The sequence below is a fragment of the Durio zibethinus genome, chromosome 12 (genome assembly GCF_047325235.1).
Source record: "Durio zibethinus cultivar Kanyao isolate XHJ-2024 chromosome 12, ASM4732523v1, whole genome shotgun sequence".
In the NCBI taxonomy this organism is placed as follows: Eukaryota; Viridiplantae; Streptophyta; class Magnoliopsida; order Malvales; family Malvaceae; genus Durio; species Durio zibethinus.
In genome coordinates, this window is record NC_143173.1 from 18,134,234 (window position 1) to 18,153,229 (window position 18,996).

At 26.9% G+C, this 18,996-nt stretch overlaps 1 protein-coding gene across 1 annotated transcript; it reads right to left on the reverse strand.

Moving 5' to 3' along the window:
• Positions 1-1,072: 1,072 nt before the first annotated feature.
• LOC111296688 (uncharacterized) lies at positions 1,073-13,965 on the reverse strand. Its single transcript, XM_089740943.1, has 7 exons — positions 13,041-13,965; positions 11,009-11,205; positions 8,970-9,034; positions 3,212-5,124; positions 2,733-3,096; positions 2,572-2,618; positions 1,073-1,296 (listed from the first exon to the last, which is right to left on the reverse strand). Exons 1-5 carry the CDS (start codon positions 13,951-13,953, stop codon positions 2,741-2,743), a joined length of 3,444 nt encoding a protein of 1,147 aa, XP_089597069.1. The 5' UTR covers positions 13,954-13,965; the 3' UTR covers positions 1,073-1,296; positions 2,572-2,618; positions 2,733-2,740.
• Between the last annotated feature and the right edge of the window lie 5,031 nt (positions 13,966-18,996).

The following is an 18,996-nucleotide window of genomic DNA, read 5'->3' on the forward strand; positions in this document are numbered from 1 at the left end:
ATTTTTGATTTAGGATTTAGGCTTGTAAACTGAACGCAACCATGATAGTTTTTGCAACTTCAACGACAATTTTGAGTTTGAAATACCTACCAAATAGTTTCTCCTTTAAGAGAATGGGCCTTGATCCAAGCAATTAAAATTGAGCCCGTTTTACACAATAAAGACCAAATATATTAGATGATACAAACTTTGTTCAAACTGAAAGGATCTTTAAATATACTTTAGATTTTATGGAATATTTCCCCATCATTTTAGTTCAATTTAATGGTTAGTGAAATATGAAAAGTTTTCTAAATAAAATTAATTCGTTTTTTTTTTCTTTCAAAATTTTATTTTCAAGGCATTAGTTAATAAAAAATAATTTTATTTCAAAAGTTTATTTTCAAATAATTAATTAAATAAAATATGAAAAAACTGGAATTAATATATATAATTTGTATAACTTTTCTTTTCCTAACTATTTTTAATCAAACTCAATAGTTACTATGATATCAACAGTTTTTTTTGAATAAAATTTATTTCTAATTTTTTTTAAACGTTGTTTTCAAATCATTAATTAAAAAAAATACAAAAAATTCACATTATTTTCAAAATCATTAATTTTATGCTTTTTCTTCTCCCTATCATTTATGTTAAAAAAATAGTGATATTTTAATTAACAATTTTTATTTTAAACCAGGTGACGACATTGACATTTTTCCTTTCAAAGATTTGTTTTCAATTTATTAAATAATTGTATAGAAAATTAATAATTGACAAATGAAAACATGAGGAAATTTATAGAAAAATGATTAGTAATTGTTGTGCACCAAAACATTTTAGCAAAAAATGTCTTACTTTTTGAATACAAAAATATAAACAATGATATCGTATGTTCTTACTTTAGTTACTTGTATTTTAGCTACTCACCATTTATTGAATAAAAAATTTTGACACCTTCATAGAATAAAGTAACACGAAAACCATTGGCATCAAGTTAAATAAACTTTGCATCGTTTATTTTCAAAATATGATTCAATAAAACTATGGATTCCAAATAAAACATATCACTCTAATGTTCCTCCATTAGAAAATAAAAATAAAAAGTCATTGCAAGAAAAATTATCGCATTTCTCAAGAAGAAACACCACACCGCTTTTGGCCATGATTTCATGAACTTTCTTAGACATTCCACTCCATTGGAGGGTGAACTTCCAATTCACAAACACACCATAAATCTCTCACTCAAGCTTCATGCAATCACAAAAAGAGAAGAAACAGCACAATCTATTCCACGCTGAATTCATAAGTTACATACTGCAATAAAGTTACAAAACTTTCATCAGTTCCCTTTTTTTATTCTTTTTTTTGTTTTTGGACAAGAACCTTGCGTTCATATTTTGAAAATCAATTTCTAACAATAATCAAGTGCTAGAAAAAAAGATGAACTTCAAGAAGCTTGCACCTACCTCTATTGTTATTCTTTTTCATCATACTTATTAAATTGGTTTGTGAATAAGAGAAAAAAAATGCCCAAACTGATAATTGATAAATTAATAACATCATACCATATAAAAATAAGAGACAATAATTTATAAACTTAGATGAGTAGGTATAAATGATGATTGACTAACTCTAAACATTTCAAAAGCTTAAAATTATAAATCTATAGAAACTGAATCAATAGAAATTCAATAATGGCTTATGTGATTAATAACATCTATTTTATCAAAGCAAATAATTAATAAATTGATATTCACTTTTAGGTAAAGTCATTTCATACTTTTATCTTTAAAATTGTTTAATTTCAATAAATATATATGTTATATGGTAAATTCTTAAATGAATATTATTTTAATTATGTAAATATGTGTTCAATACTAACAATATTGTAATTAAAATCTATGTTAAATAGCAACTAATATAGTTAATTTATCAAAATAAATAAAACATATTTTGCAGATTAAGCAAAAAAAAAAAAGCTATATATTTCAGTGTTCAACAAACAAAATAAAATAGCTTGTTGTTATTATTATCCTTGAAATAAAAAAGAGTTGTAACAAAAAGGTATTCCTAATCGATGATTATATTAATAAATAATGTAAGTAAATAAAAATTAATTTAACTTACTGGCTCTCTTCATTTTAATTTATGTTATGGTTAATTATATAAAAATTATAATCTATATATATGTTACTTCTAATCATACATAACATATATAAATTAATTATATGTATTGAGAAATAATATGAATTTAATAAAAGAAATATAAAAGAAAACACAAATATACAAAATGAGCCTAACTTCCTATACATGTAACCACACATCCAGGTGAAAAGGTTATTTATTAATCAAGAAAATCCTTTTTATATGTTTACAACTACCATGCTTCCTTACTTAGACATAGAAGTTATTGAAATTCACCGGCTATGCAAATCTCATAATTATTTAAACTCTTTTAATGATTTAATGCAATTAAAACTCTAGTTTCACTGTAAAATTTAAAGTGTTATTAAGAAAAAATTACTTTAATAAAGAGTTCAAAGTTAATAAATAAATATATAGATAAAAATTCAAAAGTGGTGAAAGTACCTTGATTATTGAACCCAAATACGTATTATGGTAGTAGTAACCTTAGCCTGCAAAAAAAAAAAATATATAAAGCTTAACGGAATACCTTCTTAAAAAAATTAGAAAAATATAAACTATGTACTTTTATATAAGCTTAAACTATATATAATTGCATTTCTTACCATGTTAATTAATCCTGCGTAATGTTGTTTAGATATTCTCTTTTGATATTCTTCAGCATGGATACAACATTCTTCATATCTAATCTATCTTCAGGTAATTCAGTTGAACAATCCAAAGCTAATCTCATAATAGATGATATACAATTTGCTTTAATAACAAAATATTCATCCATTTCTTGCACTAAACTAGAATCTATTACACCAATTATCTCATTTGATAATGACCTTTTCACCCAATGCTTTATATTCATTTCTCCAACGAAAATTTCATCTGTGGGCTTCTTTCTTGTGAAAGTCTCTATTAATAGAATACCATAGCTATAAACATCACTTTTTGTCGAGATAATTCCCATCGATCCGTATTCTGTATTTTAAATATAATTGAATCATTAAAACGATCTCATGCAATAAAATGATAAAATACTAATATCTACTCGTCTTGGAATAGAGAAAAAATTAAAAAAAATGAAAAAAATCACCTGGTGCCATATAGCCAACAGTAGCTAGTGTCATTGTTTGTTTGATGGAATCTCCTTCTCCCAATAGCTTGGCAATTCCAAAATCTCCCACGTGTGCAACCATGTCCTCATCCAATAAGACATTACTTGGTTTTAGGTCACAATGGATTATAGGAATCGGATGTCCCAAATGGAGGTATTCTAATGCCGATGCAACATCTATCATTATGTTGATTCTTTGTAGGATATCCAATACATAATTGTAAGAATATAACCATTTCTCAAGGCTCCCATTAGGCATGAACTCAAGCACTATGGCTTTGAAATCAATAGTTGAACAACAAGTAATAACCTTGACAAGATTGCGATGAAGGATATTGCTCATCACTTCACATTCAATGTCAAAACTCTTAAATGCTTCATCTATTTGCAAATTGAAAACTTTTATTGCGACTTCTGTTCCATCTGAAAGTATTCCGTTGTATACAGAGCCAAAACTTCCTGAACCAAGTAAGTTATTCCCACTAAATCCACCAGTCCCTTGCAATAGTTGATTATACGAAATTCTTCTCCTTTTCTTGAGAGGAATTAAATCGTTAACCATTGCCAAATTCATATTCCCCCGTTGCCCTTTTTTGTAGACAATTATGACAGCTACAACTATTATTATTGAAGCAAATGTTGGTAAAACATACCTCAAAGCATGAAGAGCGGTCTTCTTGAGTTTTGGATGGATTTTATTTTTGCAAGGTGAGACTTGTAGTCTAGGTGAACCACATAGTGCATAATTTTTCATGAATGATTTGGCTGTGAAGTTCAAAAAGGGCCCTCCACTTGGTATTTCTCCTTCCAATCTATTTAAAGACACATTAAAATAATTGAGATCATAAAGTTTTTCCAAAGACTTGGGAATGACTCCAGAGAGATTGTTGTTAGATAAATCCAAGCTTTTCAAACTTATCAAGTGACCCAATGATTTTGGAATAGGGCCTTGTAATCTATTTCTAGAAAGATTCAAAACCTGTAGATCATAGAGACTTCCAATTGTGGACGGAATATCACTTGATAATAAATTCCTTGACAAATTCAAAGAGATAAGTACCTTCAAATTTCCAATGTCAAGTGGAAGTGAGCCGCTAAGATTGTTTGATGAAAAGTCCACTTCTAAGATATCTTTAAGGCTCCAAAAAGTTAAAGGTATTTGCGAATACAATTTGTTGGAGAACAAGTATAGATGTCTCAGAGAAGTCAAATCACACAAACATGTCGGTAAAGGTCCATCAAGCTCATTAGCACCCAATGATAATTCGTACAATCCCTCCAAACCACAAAGATCGTGTGGGATAGAGCCTTGTAACTTATTCCCAGAAAGATTCAAAAGTTGGAGATTTTTTAGCCTTCCTATTGTTGTTGGAATAGGTCCAGTCAATTTATTAGAAGAAAGGTCTAACAATATAGCGTTGCTTAAGCTACCAATTTCCATGGGAATGCTGCCTCTAATTTTGCAATCAACGACCAATAATTTTTGAAGTGATGTGGAAAGATTTGAGATAGAAGTTGGAAGAATTCCATTCAATGGGTTGAATGATAGGTCCAAAACTCTTAGATACCTGCAATTTGCCAAGGAATAGAGAAAGCTCCACCCATGAGTTGAAATTTTGGTGGTCAAATCATTCGACGGAAGGTTCAAAATCTCAAGGAACCTCAAATTCCCAAGTGTATTTGGAATAAGGCCATAGAATGAGTTTCTATCTAAATCTAGGACTCTGAGCTTAGAAACATTGGAGATAGAGTCAGGAATATTTCCACTGAGATTATTCTCCGATAAGTAAAGCTGCTCAAGATTTGAAGCAGAGCTCATGTATGGTAATTTACCTAAAATGAGAAAAAATAAGTTTTCAACTTTCCATACAAGAAATAAATTAATTGTTTTGCTTTGTTGTGTTTTTCATGAATCTATGATGCAAGCTGAAGTGAATGCAATGCTTACATATACGAACATGAGTGAGGAGAAACATGAAAAAATTATAAATATGAAACAACTTCAAGTTTTTCTTGTTTGATGATCTGGAATGTATATATAGTTTATAAATATTTTTCATATTTATAATGATTAGAAGGCTCCATGCTTACGTATAATAAAGTAAAAAAGAGGAAAAAGGAAAAGAAAAAGAAAAATGAAGATAGAAGAAAGGTAGGGAGAAAAGAAAATATTATTAAGGTTTCTAGTATATGCTTAAAATGTTTTCCATTTATGTGAGAATTTTATTTCTTTAACTTATCTCAATTGCTTTAACGATAAAAAGGATTAAAGAAATTTTGGATGATGAAATTGTTCATTAAAGAAAAAGAAACAAGACAAAAATGAAGAAAATAAAAAATAAAAATATATTTACATTAATTTCTTTGAGAAAGTGTAAATATTTGAAAATAAATTAAAATTTTTATCTATGCCATTTTAGGAAAAAAGACTCAAGAGAAATGATAAAATTTCTTTCATTTTAGACTATATGCATAATAAAAGAGATAACTACAAAGATTCTATTCAAAGATTGTTAAAAGTACATGTACTCTTTTTAGTTTGAAAATCACTTTCTTTCTTCCCTAAGGTTAGATAGAACCTTACGAATGCTCTACCAGAGGAGGTTCATTTGAGATATGTTGGAGTAATACTGTATACATCTTCCTACTACAATAAAAAATTCAGTAATATGATGACAAAAAATGTGAAACTAATGAAAAAGATTTTAAAATGATGCTTTCGATTACACAATTATTACAGGGTGAAAAGCCTTGCCTAAGTCCGATTTAGAGGGTGAAGTAAAGGTAAGTCAAAAAGCTCTTCTTGGATACTATGAAGGCCACATAAGAGCATTACCTTGGGAGAAAAAAATTTGTTACACTGTTTGTTGATGGAATTTTTCTACGATGTAGTCTCTTTAATCTCAAGCAATGTTTTGTCAGATGTGGGAGGGTGGGTGATTTTTATGTCCTAAAAAATCAAAAGAGAGCCAAAAATGTCTTAGATGATTTTGTCCATTATCTTGATCTACGGGATGCATTGAGGGCTGTCAATTTTCTAAATGGTTAGCTCCTGAGTTACTCCACTCTATATGTTCAAATGGCAAGGAATGATCAAAGGTCTCCTGCTAGTTCTAACCCCACCACTCACCACATGGAAAAAGGTGTAAGCTGCATAGAAGACTTTAGAGATGAACGATCTTATGCAGAGTTGGTTCATATGTCTGTCAAATGCACTCAGTTAAAGGATAACATTGTATCAGATGGTCAAAAAGAAGAGGTTTTAAAATGGCTTAACATCCTTGAATACATTCCTGAAAATTTAGATTTGGTTGGATTACAACGGAATGCTGTTGGGATAGTTAGATATTCTGATACTGCAAATGCCATTGATCAAATCTTGTCAGAGAACTTCGATGATCGTTCTGTCACTATAATGGGTGAGAATATGGTTCTTTTGACTTTTGAAAGCAAAGAAAGTAGGGAAAGACTTAGATGAAATTCTTTAAGTAAAATTTATGAAGTTTTTAACCAAAAATGATTAAATAAAAATTAAAATCAAAAATCAAAACTGATCGATTTAAATATCTTGTTACATAGATCAAGTATGCAAAATTTGAAAAAATTTAAAAAATTTTTTATATTTTTTTATATAGACATTTTTAGTAAAAATATTTATAAAAATTTTTACCGTTAAATAAATATTGATCAAATTTAAATTATAAATAATATTTTTAATAATTTTTTTTTTACATATTATTGATCTTCACATTAAATTCTATCAATCTATCTGTTTTGATTTTTTTATTAAAGTTTTTATTAAATCATTTTTAAGAAAAAATTTTACAAACTTCACATAGAAAACTTTATGTAAGTTTTGTCCAAGAAAGTATGTTATTATCTCTGGAACTTGGTTAGTAGTTTCTATTGAGCTTATGAGCAATAGTGATCTAGACGCTGAGAAACTTTTCAATGTTGAAGAAAAATTTCACCTTTTTACTGTTGGGGAACACTACAGCTCTGATATCATTTGTTGGGCTAAAAGCCTCCAATCCAATCGCATCAGCGGAAGCGAAATCAAACAATAAATCAAACACACAAGAGACAACAATTTAACGTGGTTCGATCCAACTGATCTACAACCACGGATGAGAAACAAGATCCACTAGTTGTAGAGAATTACAAACTTACATCAAATCATCAACCTCACTTAACAATCAATACTCATAAGACACTCTCAATGTCCTCTAGTCCTATGGAGTATTCTCAATCTAAACAAATACAAACCCAAACCCTTGTGCACCCTTTCAACATAACTAAACACATACCCATATACTCCTATACATCATACCTATGTGGACCCTCTCAGTCTCCTCTAGTCCACTCACAAACAATCATACACACCCATAAGACGTAGAGCCCCAATACTCCTATGGGGTGTCTATCCCACAAAATCCTACAACTCTCTTACATCTTTTTCTCATACCTAACCCTGTAGAGACTTCACCTATTTATAACCATACAAACTTGCCCATTAAGAATCTCTCTCCTCTTAAAATTCTTCTCCTATAAGTCAAACTTGCCTATTAAGAATTCCTTTCCCTTTTGGAATTCTTTTCTTGCAAATCAAACTTACCTATTAAGAATCCTCTTTCTCTTAGAATTTTTCTTTTGCAAGTCTTCTTGTCTATCAAGTAATATCTGACAAATCTCTAACAAATCCCAAACAAATCTCTTATGAGATTTGAGTCAATATTCTCAACATTTACTACTATTCGAGCAGGTAAAAGAAGGAAAAAAAGTTAAGGCAAAATATTGGACAAGATCCAATCGCAAGTCTCGCCAGATAAAGACAACTCTAGTTTCCAATGTTCAAGAGCACTTATGAGATGAAGATATTCGTTGTCGAAATAGAGCTTTTCTAGAAGGATATGATAGTGGTTATGAGGTTAATGTTGGGAGTTTTAGCGTTTTGCTATTTGTATGCTTTTGGGATATGGAAGTGCCCCTATGTAAAAAGAACCATTGACCATGAAAGTTGTTGTCTATATTTTTTGAAATTGTGATGCTTTGGAGATCAATTGGGGCATCCAGTTTGATAAAATTTTTTTAGAAAGCTGAATGATATGGTAGATGTCATGGCAAAGGTGGGTGGTGATTTTGTCATGGCAAGGGATAGTGGTGTTTGCTTTCATTATTTGTTTACCGACCATGTTAGTGTTTTTTTTTTCTTCTTTTTTTGTTTGGATGTCATGATTTCTTCTTTTTAGGTGGAAGTCTTTCGTTAGAATTGTGCTAGACTATTATTTTTTTTTTTGTTTCTGGTATGGCTTTAACTATGTTTCTTGGTTAGGTTCTTGTATTTCACTGATGATGGTCTTTTGATCTCTAATAAAAATATGGCTTAGCAAAAAAAAATAAAAATACACAACTATTGCTTTTTATTTCGTAAAAGAACAGTTAAATTCCCTAATTTGACAAACAAAAAAAAAAAAAAACAGGATAAAAGTAGCACTTATTTTTATTGCATATAATAAAAAGAGAGCATATAATTTACAACTATTATAATTCAATTAATTAATTATAATTTAAAATTATGTAAAATTTATCAAAATTTTATATGTAACCCATATTTATAAGTGACGATCCTTATATAATATTCTATTGTGATTAGATAATAATTATAATATTATAGTAAAAAAAGCTACAACTGAAATGCTTCAGATAAAAAGTTAAACAACTTTAAACAAATCTATACGTTACATTAATACAATCCGGTGACAAAAGCTTGGTAGTTAGGGATGAATTGGAAATTGACATGTGCTTGGATAAGTGAAGAATTTAGTTTTTTTAATTTTCAATGTTGATTTTTTTTGGAACGGAGTACGATTAAAAAAAATCATTAATACTATATTTTAAAACTATGGTTTTTGTTATTTTTTTTTTAAATTGTTTTTGATCAAATATAATTAATCACAAGTTTGATCCTTAGTTACCATATAAACTTTACTCATATGTCTTAAAAGAATGGGCTGACTAAAAAATAATATAGGCTAAGTAAATGTATAAGCCTTAATTTTTGTATTAAAAGAGTGGACTTAATATATAATGTTATAATAATTTTAATCTAATTTTAATTTCCATATTTAAATTTATTATTTATATGTAACATAATAATGCTCAAATTAAAATTACCTTATCCATTCAATAAAAATTTAATATTTTAGAAGATTTAAATTTAATATTTTATTATACTATTGCATCTTGTGAATAAATAATAAAATTATATTAATTTTAATACAATGTTACATGTTGTTAACAAATAATAATTTAGAAAACCTATAAAATGAATTGACCTAATGTCTTTAGGTAATAATAGAAATTACAAAATGGATCAGTTACAATTTAATGAAAACTTAAATCGGTGTTAAAAGAAAAATATTTGAGGGAATAAACACTAAAAGGTTTTTAATTTGGTTTTATTGAAATGGAAAGACTCTTTCTTTCCTACTTCAAATTAAATAATCATTACAATACAGGTTTAAATTATAATTTTTTATGCAAGTTTCTATTTTAAAATACACGTTTTTACATGTACTTTATTATATCATATTTTCATTTCTAGAATCTCTATCTCTTTCTACTTCTCATTTTTCTTTCATTTTTTTTTCCTTCTTGCTATTCAGGTTGTTTTTTTTTTTTTTTTTCAAATTTCAAAATTTTTGGCTTACTTTTTATCATCTTTTACTGTTTTCAATGTACAGAATATCAAAATACAACATTCATTTTAATTCCATGCAGTGGGAAAAAAAGGATAATTAACAAATAGCTCCATTGATCTATTCTTTCCTCTCATCGAATTTTATTGAATCTTATATCTTATATTTCATTATTTTAACAACTTATTAAGAGCTAATCAAATATATTAATATGAATCTTGTATATAAACTTTTGAGTATACTTATAGAATCTGAATATTATTTTTTTTATAACTTCGTTATGATGAAAATCAAATATATTCATTTGAATCTTGTTTAATTTATCCCTTACAATCCTTTCTATATATACTAAACAATTTTAATTAATTTAACGATATCTATATGATTTAATTTTTATGATACATTTCACATGTAGCCAATATAACTACCCCATGCGGATACACACTATTAATAAATATAAAAGTAATAAAATCGATTGTTAAATTTTTTATTACACAAAATATAAATTTTAAATATTTGCAGATAAATAAATATAAAATATAATATAATAATATAATAATATAATAATACTACTTTAAGTTAGATGTAACAATAAATTAAGTCGGCATTAAATTAATATGGGAGTAACAAAGCACATTAATATTACTTTTTATTACATTATAAAACAAATCAAATAATTTTATCATATATAATTGCAATGGGATAATAAATAATAGCCATATTACATCACAAGTTTTGGGTGCCTATCCTTTCTCCACATTGGCCAACTTTGTAGACTTAGCAAGTGGTGCGCATCTTAGTTAGGGGCATGACTCCATCATAAAATGTTTTTTTTTTTTTTAAATTATAAATATTTTCCAAAAGATGGAATTTTCCATTTTCGGGTTTGATTTTCAAATTCTTTTGAGTCTGTTTTGCTTTTCCCTAATTTAATTGGAAACAGTTTTTGATTTTAATAAGATAAAAAAGGTTTGAAAAAACATTTCTCAAGCCTTTCAATGACACTTCATTTTTTTAACAGTTTTCATAATTTTATGATTATTTGTTTTATAATCCTAAACTAAACCTTTTTTGAAACTAAAGTAAATAATTTTAAATATAAAAGTAATGAAATGTTTATAATGAAATTACCTGATAGACTATTGTTGGCAAGACTAATTGCTTTCAAAGAAGAAATGTTGAAAATGGAATGTGGAATCAATCCACTTAACCGCATAAATGATGCAACTAATTTCTCCAATGAAATAAGATTCCCAATCTCCCATGGAATTTCACCTGCAAAGGAAAAACAACTTTATTATAAAACTATCCACTTTCTAAACATTTCAATAATATTAAGGTTATTTAAAATGCAATAAAAGTCAATTACACAGGAAACTCCTAGTTTCTTCAATGTTTAAAATATGAAGGAATAATTAATTTCATCAATACTAAAAGTTTGAGTCAAAATGAGAAAGCATAAAAGAAAACCAAATGTGACTATTTTCATGTTGATCATTCTATTAATTTTTATTTTTTAGTTATTTTTTAATTTTTGTTATATATACAAAAATCATGAATATGATGTAATTTACTCTATTTTAGGTTTTTTTTTTCTATTACTTTTTGCAAAAACAAAAACAAATAGGAATAAAAAAAAATATTATGATCAAACAGAGCCTAAATAATAAAATGTCCAAGAGATATCTTTTGGTTTATAAAATTACTTATCCCATTTGAATTATTTCCGTTGAATCAAATTGGAACCTAAGTTCCCACAACTATCACGACGAAATCCCACAGCAACTAGACAATCAAGCCTGATCTTAGGCTTTACTTGATCATTGAAGCAAAAAGTTGAGTTCAGCACAAAAGTAAGCAATATTCTTGAATAATTAATTAAAAATATTTTAATTTCTGTTAATAGTTTAATATATGATTTTACTTTTATATAGAATAATAATAGATTACATTTTGAATGCTTATTTTATTTTACCTTTTTCTCAATTTTAATTTAATTAGGTGGATACCACACATTGTCTCGGATTAAAATTTTTTTATTTTTTCATCCCTGTTCATTGATTTTTAAAAATTTTTTTACCTAATTTTAAACAAAGCAAAAAAAAAAAGGTAAAAGATAAAAAAATTCAAATGAGAGTGGCACATTGACATATAAATTAGCTTCTTATTCTCACAATAAATTTTATTAAAAAAATTTTTATTTTATATTTTTACGTGGGAAACCCACTTAATATCAAGCTTTGAATAAAAAGCCAGTGAATATATATATAATTAAATAGGTAATAAAATATTTATTTATATATGTGTATATATATATATATATATCATAGGATGGCTTGATGCAAAGTATCATAAATTTGATTTTGACATGTCCCTTGTTTCTATAAAAAAATTCGACTTAAATTTATTCGCTATTGATTTTTTCCAAAACCTCTCATATTAAATCGAGATGGATAAAAATATAGTGGATATTGATTGTTTTGTAATTCTTATCAATAAAAAATCAAACATGTGATGTACCCTTGATATTAGGTAGTTCCCACATAAAAATTAAATATGTAAAAAATTATAAGTTAAAATTTTGGAAAAAAATAAAATGGTAAAAATGACAAAGAGGAAAAAAAATCTTGATACAAAGTGGGTCTCACCTTTAAATTTTTAAAATTTTTAAAAATAGTTATTAAATATTTAAAAATAAGGAAATAAAGAAAAACAAAAAAATTAAAAAAAAACGAAAATTTTAATCTTTCAAAAAATAATTATTAAAATTTAAAAAAAAAAAAACAAAGAAGGAAAAAAAAAAAAGAGGAGTACCACATGACACCTCTAGGATGGTCAAGTTTTGGTCAAAATAGCCTAAATTAATTATATAAACAGATATATATGTTTTAGTTTTTCCTAATTTCTTTTGTGTGCATTGTTGGAGTCTTGGTCAACGTAAAGCTATATTCAGTCGCGTAACTTAGGGAGTGTTAGTTTGAACAATATTTCACTATATAATTAGTTCGACAAAATTAGTGACATTAAATATTTTGCATTTAAAATTTAAGAACGAACTGTTTTGATAAAAGAAAATTATCAAAGGCAAAAAATAAAAATAAAAATTTTACCTTCCAAATTATTTCCCCTCAAGAGTAGCCCTTTGAGCCTCGTTAAATTTCCAATACTCCTTGGAATGCTGCCACTGAATCTATTGAAGGATAAAGTTAAATTTTGAAGACACCTGCATTCATCTATACTTGATGGAATTTGACCAGAAAACTCATTTAAGGGCAAGTAAAGTGCCTCAAGATTGGGAAGATGACGACATATATCTTCAGGTAAACTGCCAGATAGACTGTTAAATCCAAGAGAAATCACGTGTAGGGAGGAAATGTTATAAATGACTGAAGGTACAGAACCAGAAAGTTGGTTAAATGCCAGACGAAGTATCTTTAGATTTAGAAGATTACTTATCTCGGGTGGAATGTGTCCTTGAACGAGATTGTGCCTCAAGTCCAAGATTTCCAAGTTGGACATTTTAGCTAGTGATTGAGGGATTGTACCTGTCAAATTGTTGCTCCGGAGGCTCAAATATAAAACTTTATTTAATCTCCCAAAACATGATGGAATTTCCTCACTAAAAAAATTGAAGCTTAATTCTATGAGTTTCAGACGATTTAATTGCCCCAACTCTGTCGGTAAATGACCATAAAAATTGTTGTGACTCAAATCAAGAGATACTAAGAACGAGAGATTTCCCAATTGTGGAGGAACAGTTCCTATAAGATTCATGTTGGGAAGATTCAAAGCGTTGACTCTCCTATGCTTAGAAGCACAAGAGACACCAATCCAGTTGCAAACAGAGGTAGCGTTGGTCCAATTGTTTGCTAAGATATTGTGAGGATCAACGATTCGGTGTTTAAATTCGAGAAGAGCATATTGATCTGTCGTAAGGTTCCTCACACTCATGGCGTAACTAATCATCAAACAATGAATGAACATTAAAGCTGACGAAAGAAAATGGAATTTTCTCATGTCCATGGCTGTGGGAATTGATGAAATGCAGGATGGTTTGAGGAAGTCTGCTCAAAGTAATAGTTAAATATAGAATCAACTAGACTTCGACAGGAAAGTCGTTCGATGGTCTTCGTCTTCACAATAAATAAACGAGTGAAACTTTTCACTTTGAAATTAATTTATATTTTAGCATTTTTTTTTCTTTTTTCTTTTTTTTTTCTATCTCTTTCTTTCTTTTTATTCCTTGTCTTGTACGCTTTATTAGGCCCCATGACTCCACGTGTTACGCGAGATTGTCGCAAAATAGTAATGCTGCATCTCTCTTCTTGGAGAAAATATAGTAATCTATGTTATTTTTAAACCAGGTGGAATCAATTTAATTAATGAAATTACTTAAATTTTAAGATAATAATAATAATAATAATAATAATATGTAGGTACAGATATTTATTTTTTGAATTTGATTTGTAAAAAAAAAAAAAAAAAAAAAACTACATATCCAATACATCGAGTAACATCTTTTATTAGCTAACTTCCTTTTTTAATCAAAATATTTTCTTCTTCACTCACATATCAAGTGTGTCATAATCTAAAAAAATAAAATTAATTTAATTATTAAATTGTTTTTATAAAATAAAATATTACTATGGCCTATTTGTAATGTGAGTTTTAGTATTCAATAAAAATATGCCAAGTAAAAATTGCTCCTATACATAGCATAGTAGATGAGCCCAATAGTTAATGCTATTGAAATTATTTAAAAAATGGAAATACTTCCAAGTTTCGAAATTTACTAGATTTAAGGATCGTGTTTCAATTCGGTTTTTATTTTATTATTTTGTTATTACTTAAACACTCGAGATATAAATGTCAATTATAAGTAAGAATAATATTTTAATCATTCTTTTATAAACAATCAACTTATAAATAAATTAGTAAACACAATCTACTTCTAATAATAATCCCAAATTAATATTTAATTAATATCAATGCACCCTAAAAATTTAGCAAATGAATTACTCAAATAAACATAGAGATAAATTAAATTATAAAAATTTAAAATTAACACATCAAATAAATAAAAACATAAAGCATAATTTTATATTTATAATAAGAAAAAAAACCATAATAAGAGCTCAAACATAATGAAAATTTTATTCAACATCTTAAAATAAGTCCAAAATACAACTCCCAATATCTCTCATAAAATGTCAAAAGTACCCATAAAAATTAAATTAAATCTTTCTATGACCCTTGTGAACATGTGTCATCACCACATCTATCTGTAACTAATTTTTAATTTATAATGAAAGGTGTTAAATCGATTATAGTTTTGTAAAAAAAAAATTCTAAGGTAATAATGATGATAATGTTGTTAGGATACAATACAATCTAAATTTTTGTTGCTAAATAAATTTAAATTTATTTTTAAACTAAAATTGTGAATATATATAAATATATATATAGATATACACACACACACACTAATGGTAACGTGATTGAGTTGCAGTCATGAGTTAACCAATTGGTAAATTTACATTAAATCCAAAGTTAAAATAGAATAACAATATAAATTTAAGATTTAAAAAAAAACTTTTTTAATCTTATTAAAAAAAAGCTACCCACCCATAAAGTAACATCCTATAAAAAAATTAATTTTTAATGAATTTTCTTCGCCCCACATGAGTATATTAAAATCTAGTACTTTTATTAAATTTTTGATTGATATGGTTTAAAATGGATTTAGTATTTCATATATTTGTATTATGTCAATATCATTATGCACGTATAAAATATGAAAGTTTTCATATCAAATTCATGTTGATAAATTAAATATAAAATACTTTTTTTTGTTGTTGTCAAATCCGCATAGAATTTTTGTCAAAACTTTAAATAATATCACTTTCACATGTTTTTTCATATAATTTTAATCTCATGTGATCGTGTTATATTTAATATTATCATATATATATATATATATATATATATATTGCAAATGATTCCACCTAATGCAAGCAATTCTCTCTCCAATTGACCCTGACTAAGAAATTTTGAAGTCAGAAAAGCAATTGACTTTGTTGCAAGAGCAAGGATTAATCTAAACCTTACCAAATCAAAGCAACCACTATTTTTTCTTTTTTTTTTTTGAAATCAAAGCAACCACTATTATTATTACGACATTAACATGTGAATTTGTATGGTTTCCAAAAACAGTAAGATCTTCTTCTAACTGCGTTCCGATCTTTTAATATTATATGATGAATTTGATTACTTTATTATCATACTTGGGTTGTTAAATAATTGAGACTGGGTGTAAAACCTCCTAATTTGTAACCACTACTTTTTTAAGGTGAGGAAAATTAAAAGTATTTATTACCTAAATAGGCCATTTTTAAATTATTTTTTCTTTTCAAAGAGTTTTTTTTTTTTTAACGAAATGTCAATTTTTATTACTAAACAGGTAGTCTAGTACTTTTATAAATCTTTGGATGAATTTGATATCACCAGGCAATTGATACCAACGGTCTTGGTCTTCACAATAAATAAAATGAGTCAAGCTTTTGATTTTGGGCCCTCTAATTTGCTTTTGATCTCCTTTTACAAAGCATATCTAAAACCAATATATCTTTTTCTCTTTTTCTTTGTATTTATTGGACTTGCATACTTTGTGAGACCCAACTAATCATTTCTCCTTGACTCCGCGTTTTACGCCATGGGCTTCTATGAAATTGCAGGCAGTCATTCTTTTATATAAATATAAATATAAATATAAATTATATATATTTCTCTAAGAGATATAAATTATATTAGGATAATTGATCATTGATAATATTCAATATTGAAAAAAATAATTTTAAAATTTTAAAATACACTATCGTACTCAAATTCCAAATAAAAGTGATCTAATTATTTTTTAAAATTTATTTTCAAATCATGAATTTATAGAATATGAAAATATTAAATTAATATGATAATATCATATGATTTTTCCTTTACTTAACATTCTAGTTAATTTCAGTGGTTAGTAGAATATAAAAAGTTTTCAAATGAATTTTATTTATAATCTTTTCTTTCAAAAATTCTTTTTTAGTATTAATTAATGGAATATGAAAAGAATGAAGTTAATATAATAATATTTTAAAACCAAGTTATAAATTAAAACTTAAAGATTCAGATAAAAAGTTTGAGAAGAGCATGTTGGTCTGTGTTAAGGTTCCTCACAATCATGGCGTAGCTAACCATGAAACAATGAATGAACATTAAAGCTAGCGAAAGAAATTGGAATATTCTCATGTTCATGGATGTGGAAGGAAAGCAAATCAATGAAATTGCAGGATGGGTAAGGAAGTTTGCTCAAAGTAATTCTTAAATAAGAATCAACTCGCCATTATGACTAGCCTTCAAGAGGAAAGTCTTGGGATAGTCTTGGTCTTCACAATTTATAAATTATCCAAGCTTTTGATTTTGGGCCCTCTAATTTTCTTCTGATCTCCCTTTACAAGCATTGGTGAAACTAATTTATCTTCTTGTATTCTTTCTTTTTCTTTCTCTCTTTCCTTCTTTTAATTTTTTGTCTTGTACATTTTTTAAGGCCCCATGACTCCACGTTTTACAAGAGAGAGTTGCAAAATAGTAATGGCTCTATCTTTTTTTGTCAAAGAAAAAGTAATTTATAATATTTTAAAAACTTTTGAGTTAGTTATTGTACAAATCAAAGTAATTTAAATTTAATTAGTAAAATTACTTAAAAATCAAAATGAACATTAAAGCTGGCGAAAGAAAATGGAATTTTCTCATATCCATGGCTGTGGTGGGATCTATGTATATCAAAACAGGTAACATAAAATATTGAAGAAATTGAGTCTGCATAAAGCATTGTTTAAATAGAATTCTGTACACACTACGAACTCGTCAACACTTAAGACAACAGAGACTATGATAGGATATTGAAGTCAAGACTTGGGGCCTTAGCATTGTCTTGGTCATCACGATTAATGAACACCCATGCTCTTCTGCAATAAGCCAAGCTTTTATTTTGGACCTTTTCAATTTGTTGTTTTCATAAACTGAGATAGGTAAGGTGCTAAGGCCTAGTTTAGTATTATCCTCGCGATTGAATAAAGTTTGGGTTAAAAAAAGTGTTTAAAAATATGATAAAAGAAGTGTAATTAAAAATTTTAAGTGTTTAGTGTTATCATGAAAAATTATTATGAGTAATTGAAATATTTAATAATAAGTTTCATAATTTTATTTTTAATAAGTTTTTTTTAATATAATATAGCTTTAATACATTTTATCAAATTTTATAGTTCAAACTAAATAATTTTTATATTTTCAGTAAGTTTTTGTTTTTTAATTTTTAAATATAATTTTTTATACATTTGATCTAGTTTTATAATTTAAAATATACAAAATAGATAAAAAAATTTAAATTTAAAAAGCTAGATAATAAATTATAATGTAAAATAAATAAATTTTATAATTTTAAGTTTTTTATTTTATATAATATAGACTTTTAAAATTACATTTAAACACAAAAATTCACATAATTTTAGCATCTATTTGTTGACCATTTACTTTGACACATAGTGCTAACTAATCTTTAAGTCATATTTAGTGGAATTTTTTATGGAAGGACTATTTTGATACAACGTTGAAAGTTTAGAGATCAACAAGTGACATTTGAATGTATAGGGACCAAAATGATATATAGTCCAAAATTTAAAGACTACGGGTACTATTTACTATGTTTTAGTAAAAATAGTTCCTATTTTCTATTCTTTGTATTATAATTATCATAAGTTTTTACAAATATCCAAATATTCGAGCTTAAATATGAAATTTGCACTCAATTGATTTAAATTGGATGCCTATCATACAAATCATACTATCGACAATTAATCAATTATAATTCTTATTGTATAGTTCATAAAGCAATCATATAGAACCCACAAGTTTAAGTGGTGGACTCCTACATAATTCGTTGTTATGATTAACTAATTTCAATGTTGCAATAATGCGAATAGTATGTGAAATGCTACCCATATCCTAAAGTTTAATATGATC